At 34.7% G+C, this 13,361-nt stretch overlaps 1 protein-coding gene and 1 pseudogene across 6 annotated transcripts in view; one reads left to right on the top strand and one right to left on the bottom strand.

Annotated features, from left to right (window-relative positions):
- The window catches only part of CEP290 (centrosomal protein 290), a 91,108-nt gene that overhangs the window by 19,302 nt on the left and 58,445 nt on the right, over positions 1–13,361 (top strand). For 3 of the 6 annotated variants that reach the window (XM_070052676.1, XM_070052677.1, XM_070052675.1), the window contains 10 exons: positions 1,000–1,100; positions 1,169–1,256; positions 2,930–3,042; positions 3,235–4,002; positions 4,186–4,278; positions 4,573–4,657; positions 5,167–5,309; positions 8,752–8,916; positions 9,283–9,432; positions 11,110–11,225. In XM_070052676.1, the coding sequence (XP_069908777.1) occupies positions 1,000–1,100; positions 1,169–1,256; positions 2,930–3,042; positions 3,235–4,002; positions 4,186–4,278; positions 4,573–4,657; positions 5,167–5,309; positions 8,752–8,916; positions 9,283–9,432; positions 11,110–11,225 (1,822 nt within the window). The remainder of the gene's footprint in view (positions 1–999; positions 1,101–1,168; positions 1,257–2,929; positions 3,043–3,234; positions 4,003–4,185; positions 4,279–4,572; positions 4,658–5,166; positions 5,310–8,751; positions 8,917–9,282; positions 9,433–11,109; positions 11,226–13,361) is intronic. The other 3 variants (XM_070052680.1, XM_070052679.1, XM_070052678.1) reach the window with 2 other exon arrangements.
- Positions 6,043–6,125, bottom strand: LOC127491266 (U2 spliceosomal RNA; annotated as a pseudogene).

Below are 13,361 nucleotides of genomic sequence, written 5' to 3'. Positions count from 1 at the left end.
TTTAGTTAAGTACGAGGTTTCAATTCACTAGGAAGTAATTCATAATTATGGCATGAAAGTTTACATATTAATTTCATAAAATTCATCAGTGAATGTTAAATTACTGCAGCCCAATCTAAGTTGCTTCTTTAAAAAAATAAAAATCTAAATATTAAATTTATTATACCTGCTAAATATCAGTTAATGCTTTCTTAGAGTTATATTGACCATTTATAAAAACTTTTCTGTGAAGGAAGGAAAGGAAAATATTTTATATATAGATTATTTGTGGAAAGTATCTAATTAGAACCCAGATTTATATTAGGACCCCAAGTTAGACTTCTCATCAACTTGACCTATCAGATCATAGCCAGGAATCTGGCAGTTCTTAAAGATGACTTCTGAAAAGTAGCTGTCACAAACGCCAGAAATCTGTTTTTTAAAGTCTCCAAGTCTTGGTTTATAACTATATTTATTAGACCATTTTAATATATATTTTTTAGAGTATAGATGCATAGTGATAGCAAGTTAGGAGATGAGCACACTAAAAAACTAATAATGATAATAAAATTGATATTAAAATTAATACTTATTGCTATGTGCAAGGCAATATACTGAACAATATTTGAAATAATTTCATTCCCCTGATAACAAGCCAAAAAATAAATACAGTATTATGCTTACAACTTAGGTACTAGTTAAAAATAGGAATTAAGCCACCCAACTCTGATTTGTTCCTAAGCTTCTCTTCTGTAATACATTATAGAATCTCTGTAACAGCATGACATGGAGAAAAAAGATCCCGATATGTTCTTGTCAGGAATTCCATTAATAATTATAGTAATATATTAACTTGGGTTATACTTCAAATCTTAAAAATTCTTGCACACAAAAAATACTGTCTGTGTTCTTCAGTCTTAATGGCTGGATGAATGATAACCAGTTGCTTAGTGGTATATGACATTTTTGTATTTCATTTGAAAGTTTTTAAGCTTTTAATTGTGTTGCTTTCTATTTTAGGCCTTGAATCAAAAACAATGATTGATTTAACCGAATTTAGAAACAGCAAGCGATTGAAACAGCAGCAATACAGAGCTGAAAACCAGATTCTTTTGAAAGAGGCAAGTGTTGTGTTTGACTGTGTTCTTGGTTGAATTAAAGAGAAATACTAATGATTCATACTTCACAGATTGAAAGTCTAGAGGAAGAACGACTTGATTTGAAAAGAAAAATTCGTCAAATGGCTCAAGAAAGAGGAAAAAGAAGTGCAACTTCAGGTATACTCAGTTGTTCCAAACCTTTAAAAAAAATCACTATGAAATGAGTTGTCTGAATCTGAAATTTCTATGTTAGAGATATTTCTTCTATATTATTGAAAGTCTTTTACAAGTTCAATTAATGAAAATAATAGCCTAAAGAAGAGATAAATGAGTGTTATTTGTTCAGTCCTGAGTATGAAACAGGCTTAAAAAAAGAAACAAAGGAAAAAAGCAAGTGAACAGAACAGCAAGCCTTAGAATCAAAGACTTTTGAAAAAGTTCATAGTGCCATAGTTCATAGTTTATAGATAGCATTGTTACATTGTGACTAATAGTAAAACCTTACAACTTTGATGTTAATAAAATTTACTTTTGATGTTTTCCTTTGTCTTTAGATATCAAAAACATTCTTGATAAATTATCCTAAATGAAAGTAATTTATTGAATATCCATTACTCTTTTTTTTAATGTGACTTTTTAAAAAGATTTATTTATTTATTTGAAAGACAGAGTTATAGAGAGGCAGAGGCAGAGAGAGAGAGAGAGAAAGAAGTCTTCCATCTGCTGGTTCACTCCCCAAATGGCCACAATGGCTGGAGCTGAGCTGAACCAAAGCCAGGAGCTCCCTCCAGGTCTTCTACATGGTTGGGGCCCAAGGACTTGGGCCATCCTCTACTGTTTTTCCAGGCCATAGCAGAGAGCTGGATCGGAAGTCAAGCAGCCAGGACTTGAACGGGCACCTATATGGGATGCCAGCACTGCAGGCAGCGATTTTACCCACTGTGCCCAGGGTGCTGGCCCCAATTTTTAAAAAAGGTTATCTTTTAAAAAGGTTATCTTACTTAATGTAAAGAAAACAGTTGCTTAAGCTTTATAGTAGCCATTCATTACTTATTTTGTAAGAGGTCCAAGAGAAAGATTTTTTTTAACATGGTCCAAGTCCTCAAGCACATACATATATGAATAATAGCAGATAGATATTTTTAGAGAAAAGTGAAATTTTTTAGTGTAGTAACCAGTTTACTTACTATTCATGCTTTGCATTTACTTTGTTTATATGTTTCCTTTGACAATCTTAGTATTATTGATTAGTCCTTTTAATATAGAATGGACAAAGAACGATAAGAGAAGATAAAATTCAAAATTTAACTTTTTTTTTAAAGATATATTTTTTTATTTGAAAGTCAGAGTTACACAGAGAGAGAAGGAGAGGCAGAGAGAGAGAGAGAGAGGTCTTCCATCTGCTGGTTCACTCCCCAATTGGCCGCAATGACCAGAGCTATGTTGATCTGAAGCCAGGAGCCAGGGGCTTCCTCCAGGTCTTCCCACATGGGTGCAAGGCCCAAGGACTTAGGCTATCTTCCACTGCTTTCCCAGGCCATAGCAGAGAGCCGAATCAGAAGTGGAACAGCTAGGATTCGAACTGGCACCCATGTGGGATGTCGGCACCACAAGCAGAGCCTTTACCTGCTACGATCCCTTATAATTTAACTTTTCATATTGTTAATAGTTTCTTAAAAGTGAGGTAAATCAGAAGGTTGTGTTGACTAAACATAGATAAAGGATTTAGGAAATAGTTATTCCACCTTATGCTTGGGTTAAAAGTTGATTCTAGTTTTTAACAATTAAAAACTAGATTTTAATAGAAGAATAACTTTTAATCTTTTATTGCTACATTTTTCTCAATACAGGATTAACCACTGAGGACCTGAACCTATCTGAAAACTTTCCCCAAGAATACAGAATAGGAGAAAGAAAACTGGATTTCATGAGCCTCAAAAGTATGAGCGAAACACAATCAAAGGTAAACAATAAAATATTGCTGTGGCAAAGAGAATGAATAAAAATGTTTTTTCAGTGCTTCTATTTTTATCTCCATTATCTTATTTTGAACACTTTTTGTAGTTGTTAAATAAGCAGGAGAAAATGTCTTCTTATTTAAATGACCTGTTGATTCACAGATTGATTAATGAAACATTATTTACTCTGAATACAGATTAGGAGTTCAGATAAAATAGAGATGCTGCATAGGAGGCCATCATTCAGTATTCCACAATCAAGTCAGGATGAGCCAGAAGACAATGTGACCCTAAGATCATTATCAAGAAGGTTATCTGAAATTCAGCATAGAATAGAAAGTAGAGTGGATCGTTTTGTCTCTTTAACTAGACATTCTTCATCCATGCAAGTAAAAGATACTAATTCAACTCCAGAAACTATTACAATAAGAGAGATTCTTAAAGCACCATGTCTACAGTCTGTGAGAAATCTAGAATCACTAGTTAGTACCTCTAGTAGGGAGAGCCGTGAAGATGACTATTTATATTCTCCTTCTGATGAATGTATGAAGAAAGAGTCAAGAAGGCACCAAGCACTAGAGAAGACTAGTTGCAAACAGAAAAGTGATTCATCTTTTCAAGCTATATCAACAGCTTCAGACTTAATGAGGAAGTTATCACTTAGGCAAAAATCTGCAGTATTTTGTCAACAATTTAATGATAAAGGAGCAATCATAGATAAATCACAAGTAGCAACATCAGAAGATGAACAGGTTCATACCCAAAAAAAGTATGTTGATGTCAGTTTGAAAAAGGATATAAGAAAAAGTGAAATACCCAAACAAACAGGAATTTTAAAAAGTGAACTTGAAGTTAATCTTCTGGATTCTATGCCAATTACTACACAGTCAAAATTATCTCAGATAGATCCACTTGAAAATCTTATAGAACAGCTACGAAGAGAAGTAGTATTTCTTAGATCTCAGGTGAGCTTTCCTCCTAATTATTTTGTGGGATTCCATTTTTGAGACTTCTCTAACAAATGTTTATAAAGAAATTTTTTTGAATACTAATACTTTTATACACGTTCTGTTTTTTAAAAAATCTAAAAATGCAATACAATTGATATGAACTTACTGATTTGCCTAATTTATTGAATATTTCTTTAGAATGAAATCATAGCACAGGATTTATTAATCAAAGAAGCAGAGAGTAGGAATGCAGAAATAGAGCTTGAACGTCATAGAAGCCAGGCAGAACAGGTAGTGTAAAGGCACACCATTAAAAGAGATGATTGTCATACTGAATGCGAAAACTTGGCTTGTATTTCTTTTCTTTGCCTTCGCAATAGAGGTTGGGGGAGGGAGTTTGTGGGAGGAAGATCACCACACATTTTGCTTTTTAAATTTTATTTTTGTGGTTACGACTGTGTCTATAGCTTTTAAAAATTATTGTTGTATTATACTTTACTTGATCAAACTTTTCTAAACCTGAAAATTACAGACTGTGGTCATATTTATTTAAAAAATCAATTTTGTTCTCCATGTTTTGTTCAGAATGAATTTCTTTCAAGAGAACTAATTGAAAAGGAAAGAGACTTGGAAAGATGTAGGACAGTAATAGCCAAATTTCAGAATAAATGTAAGTTACTCTTGTCTCTTATTATTCTATACCTCTTTGAATTCCTGTATTTATCATTATGGACCTGAAAATGTTTAATACATTTTTTGTTTTTTAATTTGTCTTAATTTTCTCTGTAATCATTATACTTAAATATTTCACTCATCCGGTTGATTTTTGTTGCTATTTCATTGTCAGAGAATGGTGTTAATTTGAATTTTTTTGAAGTTCTGTGTGTAGTTTTTATTTTTCGATCTCTGGAGCTAGAAAACGTCAAAAGATTTTTAACATAAAGCATGGTTTAAGGTAAGGCAAAAGTATGCTAACAATTTATTTCAGCTGTGAGAAGTATGTAACTAGGTCTGTCACTTAACTGAACCAGCATTTAGCTTTATAGATGAATTGCTTTCTTTATTCACATTTGCATTTTCCCAGTAATTTTTTTTCTCTAAAATGTTCATCATCTGTGTGGTATAGTGTAAATTATGAAAAAGATCTAGTCATTCAATGAGAAAAATATGTTATCACAGTGAAAGAATTACTTGAAGAGAATAAGCAACTTGAAGAAGGTATGAAAGAAATATTGCAAGCAATTAAGGAAATACAGAAAGATCCTGATGTTAAAGGTGGAGAAACATCTTTAATTATCCCTAGTCTGGAAAGACTAGTTAATGTAAGTTTTTTTTATGTTAATGTCCCCTCTCTCAGCACTATATATTGTTCTCCATTGCTTCTGATAAAGTATTTGCAGTCATTTGAATAGTTGTTGTCCTGTAAGAAATGTATAATTTTTGTCAGGTTGCTACAGTACTTTATATTTGATTTTTACCTTATTTTGCTTGTGTGTGTGTGGGTGTGTTTGTGTGTGTGTCTGTACCTTTCAGGATTGCTGAGTATCCTGAATCTTCACTTTCACTATTCACCAAAGTTGAGAAGTTTTCTACCGTTATTTCTTCAGTTATGTTTTAAGCCTCACTCTGGGACTACAGAGATAGGTGTCTTAGGTCTTTTGATACTGTCAATACAGGTGCTGAGGCTCTGTTCACTTTCCCCTTAATCTTTTATCATCTTTATTTCTAATAGTGGATAATTGTTATTAATCTGTCTTCAAATTTACTGTTATGTTGTGCTGTCACTCCATTCTGTTGTTTCAAAGTTCAGCCTGAGATCTGACAAGAGTTTTTACACAGAATTTTGAGCTCCTTTTACTTAGCTGTCATTGTTAGGATTCCTCACTCACTTTCCTGTGGCTTTGGCTCTACATTCTGGTTTTCTGGACCAGAAAGACAATATAGGACACAGCAATTGTGGTCTGTCCTCAGCATAAAGCCTTATGATGTCAAAGTGACATCTTTCTGATTCTGTCTACCAGGTTTCAGCTGCCCCTCCAACATCTGCTTACTTTTATTGATTTTCAAAAACCTTTAGGAGTTTTTTGTATTCCTTTGTTATACTACACTTGATCTTAGCCAAAAGGCTGAGAAGCGATGTATTCCTTTGTTGTATGTGGAGTGTTAAGTCTGTTAGGAACTTAGGTGATGGAACTCAGTAAAATAGAATAGCTTTATTTTAAATATTTAAAACCCTATTTACTGCTACAGGAGAGACCTTAGTTGTCAGATAATATGCTATTTATGGGGCTGGCACTGTGGCATAGTGGGTAAAGCCTCCACCTGCAGTGCTGGCATCCATATGGATGCCAGTTCAAGTCCCGGCTGCTCCACTTCTGATCCAGCTCTCTGCTGTGGCTGGGAAAGCAGTGGAGAATGGCCAAGTGCTTGGGTCGCTGTATCAACTTAGGAGACTCTGAGGAAGCTCCTGGCTCCTCACTTCAGATCAGCCCAACTCTGCTGTTGCAGCCATTTGGGGAGTGAATTAACAATGAAGACTTTTCTCTCTGTCTCTGCCTCTGCCTCTCTGTATCTATGCCTTTCAAATAAATAAATAAATCTTTTAATAAATATGCTATTTATGTTTACCATATGAGGACTTAAGAGTCCTATGGTATTAAATGATTGTGTGTTACAGAAACTTGAATACAATATACATTTTAAATTCTTAATATTTAATTGTATATCACTTATATTATCCAAACCTGTCTAGCATACATTATTATATTGTGTTTCAAATTTGTACTTGAATAGAAAAATGTTCTTGTTCTTCATAAATTGCTTTTTTAATACATGGTTAATCAGCAATTGAATTCCTTAGTAGCGCTCTAATTGATAGCAGATAGTGACAGTGATACTGGTATCTTCAGACTTCCTGAAGCAAAAAAAAAAAAAAAAAAATCATTTGATGACATTTATGAGAACCATTTGATTCCTTCAATGTCTTTATTATTCATACTTTCCTTCTTTGGTTGGTGACTTTGTTACTTCTGTCATTTTGAATGTCTAAAATGATTCTTCATGGTTTTCTCTGTGAATATCTTTTGTCTATGATGCTGTCCAATACTGGTAATGTGTTCCAGTTCACACTTGATTTTCCAAGGAAGCCTCTACTTGGTAACCAAATACAAACACATGAATAGCTCATAAAATCCTACTTTCTATTTCTTTTGACATTCTCTGGGCCTTCCCTGGACCATTGCTTCCACAGAGTTCATTTATTTTTAGCCTGTGTTGTCGTTGTTTTTTCTTATCTGTGTGCCCTTGTCTGATCATCACAAATCACCCACAATACTTCCTCTAAAAAATTTGCAGAATCCACGGCTCTTCAGGCACGATAATTCTGGAGTATGTGCCTTGGTTTGCTTTCTGTCACTATAGGATATTTTTAAGTTCCCCCAAATACCATCTAATTCCATCTCTTTTTACCAAAAGTCCAAGTAGATAGGCACTGTTCCTCAATAAGACAACTAACTAGACTACTTTGTTGTCAGAGTATCCCCTTTTGCCTACTCCTATATTCTTGGCTCTCCTTTTGTTTAGTATAGCTTCTTACTTGGCAAGGTGTCCTGCATGTGCTTCTGGTAAAGCTTACTATTGTGAATCTACTGCCTAGAGATAAATCCAGATCACCCTCCTGAGTAGATTATATTTGTTTTTACTCACATTACCTTATTTATCTTCTGTCTTCATTTCTGAAGGTTTATTTTGCACTTAACAGTTTGTTCTATATATTTCTTATAAAGTATAACTATATGTGTATGTAGTACATAGATATATGTGTGGTAAATGTATATTTATATATGCCATTATTGGAGATTTTGAGGTAATGAAGCATCTCTGATATTACGTCATATTATTTTTCTTATTAATTACTCTCTGATAAGATTGTGTTATGCTTTGCTTAATCATTACTGCTAGATAGTATATTATCATACTTTGCTTATTCATTTCTCTAGTACAGGAGTGGGGAACCTTTTTTCTGCCAAGATCCATTGGCATATTTATAGCATCATTGAAGGCCATACAAAATTACCAACTTAAAAATTAGCCAGCTATGGATTTATTAGACCTCAACTCCTGCTGTGGTTGCCATGGCAGGGCCAGAACAAATGATTTCATAGGTATTATGTGGCTTGTGGACTGGATGTTCCCACCTCTGTTCTAGGATAATACTGTGTAAGCAATTTTAATATCATGTATACTTAAATTATGTATACGTGAAGTTGCAATGAAAAATCCACTTACCTGAGTGTAAAGGTATTTTATTCTTTTGCTTATGGATGTTAGATGTTGCATAGTTTCAGCATATCCACTTATTACCTCATTTTGACTACAAAAATCTAGTGAAATGTGCAGATCTAACATTATTTCTTCTTTAGAGACAAAGAAACTAAATTATAAACTTCTTAAGTTACTTGCTTAGCTAGTAAGAGGCTGGTTAAAATTTGAATTCTAGTCATCTTATTGTTGCCTGGTTGTTTTTCTAGTCTACTAGTTTTTGAAGATTAAACATAGAGGTTACTTGTTATAATGAAATAATTACTATGCTTGGTAATATAAGCTAAAATTTTGTAAACAAAATTATTTATGTGAAATATAATTGGCATATGTTGTATACCTCTCAATGGGAATGAAAAATTTTAATGTTAATTTTAATTTAAGGTAGATTTTTTAAAATACCATTTTACTGTTTTCCTCATATTTCTAATATAAAAATACTAGGCTATTGAATCAAAGAACGCAGAAGGAATCTTTGATGCCAGTTTGCATTTGAAAGCTCAAGTTGATCAACTTACTGGAAGGAATGAAGAGTTAAGACAAGAACTCAGGGAATCCCGGAAGGAGGCTATAAATTATTCCCAACAGTTGGCAAAAGCAAATTTAAAGGTGAATTTTGTGAAATAAAAGAAAATGCTAACCATAAGAACAGTAATAGGAAACTTTTAATATTTTTTTAAAGACTGTCCTATGAGAAAATATCTTTGGAGTTAATTGTTTCAACATTAAGAAAACTGGATTTTCCTTGTGAAATTAAGTGGAAAATAAATGACTTGTAATATAAGAAAGGATACAGAAATTCTAAGGAATTTCTAAGTAGAAATTAAAGTGTAATTAATTCTTGGCAAGTCATCCATGTATCTAATTTTAAAAAATATTCAGTAGGAAAAGTTTTAAGTATGAATTACTGTGTTTTTGTTTGTCTTTTTTTGGATTTAAGAGATGTGAGTCTCATACCAGATTGTTTGTTTCCAGATAGATCATCTTGAAAAAGAAACCAGTCTTTTACGAAAATCAGAAGGATCCAATGTGGTTTTTAAAGGAATAGACTTACCTGATGGGATAACACCATCTAGTGCCAATATTATTAATTCTCAGAATGAATATTTAATACATCTTTTACAGGTACTGAAAGTTATGCATGTGAATAACAAAAATCATGGATAGTATATTTCTTAATTTATTCTTCATATAGTCCTTTTAGTTCTCATAATATTAATGGTGAAATATATTATTAGATTTTTATATTAGAGGGGATACTATAGACACAATTTATACCATTCATCTGCGCTAGAGGCAGGTTCACATATTTTGTTCATATGCATATCATTTGTATGAAATGTGTCTGACATGTAGAACAACAAGCAGCTACTATGAAATAGTGATATATAAATAAGATGAGCACTTCTATTTATTGCTGGTTGGAACAGCAATCCAAGAGAACAATGCTTACAAAATTTTTTGCATCATTAGTGGACTTGTCTTCTTTTTTGTGTTAACTGCAAGAACAAAAAAAATCTCAAGTCAAATGGCCTGCTATTTTTTCTTTCATTTATGTTGTAAAATGTTAATTAATCCATCAGTAAATTATAAAGTGTGCTCTACTTCTTGCTTTGTGTTTGTGTCTCTGTTTTGCTGTCTATGTCGTGGCCATTATGAATGGCCTAATTAGAGATGCTTTTTATTATTTCATTTAAAGTTGGAATATTTACAGTGTCACACACACTACTAGAATAATTGTAAAAATGTACTCAGAAGCATTGAAAATGTTTTTGGCTCTAAGTACCACTGTTTTCCTCTGCTAGATGACCCATTGGTGAATCCATTGGTATTTGAGCTCTGATTATGAAAAAAATGCTGTTTTGTATTTGGAAATTACATTAATTATCTTTTTCTGAATATTTGAATTTGTATGTAATCCAAGTAAGGTAGGGACAACTTTTAATTATGTATCAGAACATTATAATGTATATTGTTATAGCACTACTTTTAAATTTCTAATTTTAGCACTCTAAAATTACAATAGAGGGACTTTGTTAACAAGTAATGGCAGTTTCACATTGCTGTATCATTTGAGATGATTCATGTTTTTCCACCTTTATGTAAAAAATGAGAAGTATCATGATAGATTAGAGTGTACTCCTTGGTATTCTGAAACCTTGTCCACAGTGGCAAACAGGTACTTGGACTCTATCCTAAGGCAGCACAGAGGGAGGGAGGTGGCAGAGTTCAGAGTATACCTCAAATGTTGGATCTGCCTATATGAAAGGCACCCAGGACCCAAAACTGACATATATACTTGGTAAAGGGTTGCCAAAGGTGTATTAGTGAATTCTTTTAAATGCTGATTAAGTTGTTTAATCATTTTTAAGTCTCAATTTTTTCATCTTTAAATAACCTGAAGGGATAATTTGAGTGGAGGTATGAATGTATATATTCACAATGAGTATGTGGCTGAGTAATTGATGGTAAGTTTGTAAGTCTTTGATCTATCTCATAAAGGGTTGTGCTTATGGTAACTGTTGTATTTGATGATTTGTGTGTTTACTGTGACTGTGATAGAATATGGAAGTTTACCTTTTGCATAGTACTCCTTTTTAATGTATATGGTCTTATTCTATGTGCCTAAAACTAGAATGCTCAACATATCACAGTATCAACATATCTGTGCTGCTTATGAACTTTATGGCTTTTCTTTTTTATATGTATTCTATAATCTTGCCAGAATATGAATTTATATGTTCAAATTCAAAGTATATGCTGATGATTTTTTTTAATTCTTGTATCTAAAATGTTTTTTAGGAACTGGAAAATAAAGAATGTAAGTTGAAGAATTTAGAAGATTCTCTTGAAGACTATAACAGAAAATTTGCAGTAATTCGTCATCAACAAAGCTTATTATATAAAGATTATCTAAGGTACTAAGGCATGGGTGTTAGCAAAACTTTATGAATATAATTGCAGTATATTCTTGATCATAATGAAAATAACAAGCAAAATTCATATACTTTAGCCTTGTCCCTGATTCTTTCCCTCTTTTTTTAACCTAAAAATTTATTTATTTATTTTGAAAGCATTATGGAGAGAGAGGGAAAGACAGAGCAAGAGAGATCTTCCATCTACTAATTCACTCTCCAGATAGTTGCAACAGTTAGCACTAGCCAGCAAAAGCCAGAAGCCAGGGGCTTCATCCAAGTCTCCCATGTGGGTGTCAAGGGCCCAAAAAATTGGGCAAGCTTCTGCTGCTTTCCCAGGTGCATCGGCAGGGAGCTGGATCAAAAATTGGGCAGCTGGGGCTCAAAACTACTTTGGCACAATACTGGCCCTTCAACCATTTTTGGAGAGCTTCTATAGGCCAAGACCCTCAGGGTGTACCACCCAGGTTTATGGGTGAGCAGGCAGGGCTCCTGGCTGGCTTACAGGGACCCTGCTGTGGAGCTGCTGGGAGTGGTTGCTTCATAAGACCTTAGTTGGGTGGGGCTTCAGGCTGGCCCCATACTGCAAGAGACTGGGTGTAATAGGGTACAAGGTTGGCTAGGCTCTCTCTCTGGGACAATGCAGTGGTATGGTATCCCAGCAGCTTCCAAATTGCTTCAGGGTCTGCTAGGGCCCCAGGGTTTTACAGCAGTAAATACCTCAGGTGTCTTTGCCAAGAGTGAGGACTGCTGGGACTCTTTATGCATAGCCTTTTCCTGCCAGGTGGAGTTTCTCTTGGTTCAGGGTTGATCTTGAGACATGCAATGGCAGATGCTATGTCTAGTTCCCTTCTTTATAAGGCCATCATTATCTCAGTGAATGCAAATGTCATTTGTTCACTTTCCTGCCCACTGTCCAGTGGAAAGAGGGCTTGAGCAACTTCCTTAGCCACATGGCTGATGCAAATCCAGAGGCTCAGTGTGCAGAGATGTCTTGCAGGTATGAGCCATGGAGTTCTGTATGGCACTGAGTTTCATTATGGTAGGCTTGATACTGGTCTTGGTACTAGATCTGGAGTTATTTCCTCTCCCTCCAGCCCTCAAGAGGGAGGTATCTCTTTCCAAGCTGTACAGCTCAGAATTGAGGTAAAGTTGACACAGGTGACTCTTCTTGCCTTCTTTAGTTCATTCTTTCTTTCATCAAAATCAGGCACTGTCGTCTCTTGTCTGACTTCTCCAGCTCTTGTAGGTAAATTGGTGCATGAATAACTGTTACAAGAGTCTCTGTGGGGATCTTAGCTACAGTCTTACTGGAAGTCCTCAACATAATGGTTTCATATATGTGTACTTTGTAGAGTGACTAAGTCATGCTGTGTATCACATGCATTGCTTCACATATCGTGTGTGTGTGTGTGTGGTGGGAACAACTTAAAATCTATTCTCAGCAATTTTCAAGTATATAATATACTGTTACTAACGCTAAACACCATGATTTACAACAATCTCTTGAACTTATTCTTCCTGACTGAAATCCTGTGTCCTTTACAAGCTTTCTTTTAAATGTAATGATTTACATTGCTTTTTGCATTCTAAATATTTTGTAAATATTTAACACTCAAATTTAAGAATAATTTCAAAATATTGAGACTTGATTTCTTGATTTAGTTTAGGATATTGATTATTTTACTGTGTCCTCTTTTTTTTTTGGACAGGCAGAGTTAGACAGTGAGAGAGACAGACAGAAAGGTCTTCCCTTCATTGGTTCACCCCACAAATGGCCGCTACCGGCGCGCTGTGCCGATCCGAAGCCAGGAGCCAGGTGCTTCCTCCTGGTCTCCCATGCGGGTGCAGGGCCCAGGGTCTTGGACCATCCTCCTCTGCCCTCCCAGGCCACAGCAGAGAGCTGGACAGGAAGAGGAGCAACTGGGACAGAACCAGCACCCCAACCGGGACTAGAACCCGGAGTACCAGCCCCACAGGCAGAGGATTAGCCTAGTGAGCTCTTTTTTTTTTTTTTTTTTTGAAGAGCAGAGAGAGAATGATCTTGTGCCCACTGGTTCACTTACCAGATGCCCCTTCAGCTAGTGCTAAGCCAGGCTCCTATGCAGAAGGCAGGTACCCAAGTACTTGAATCATCAC

The sequence above is a fragment of the Oryctolagus cuniculus genome, chromosome 11 (assembly GCF_964237555.1).
Source record: "Oryctolagus cuniculus chromosome 11, mOryCun1.1, whole genome shotgun sequence".
Lineage (NCBI taxonomy): Eukaryota > Metazoa > Chordata > Mammalia > Lagomorpha > Leporidae > Oryctolagus > Oryctolagus cuniculus.
Note: the sequence above shows the minus strand (reverse complement) of the source record. Positions and strands in the feature narration are given on the sequence as shown.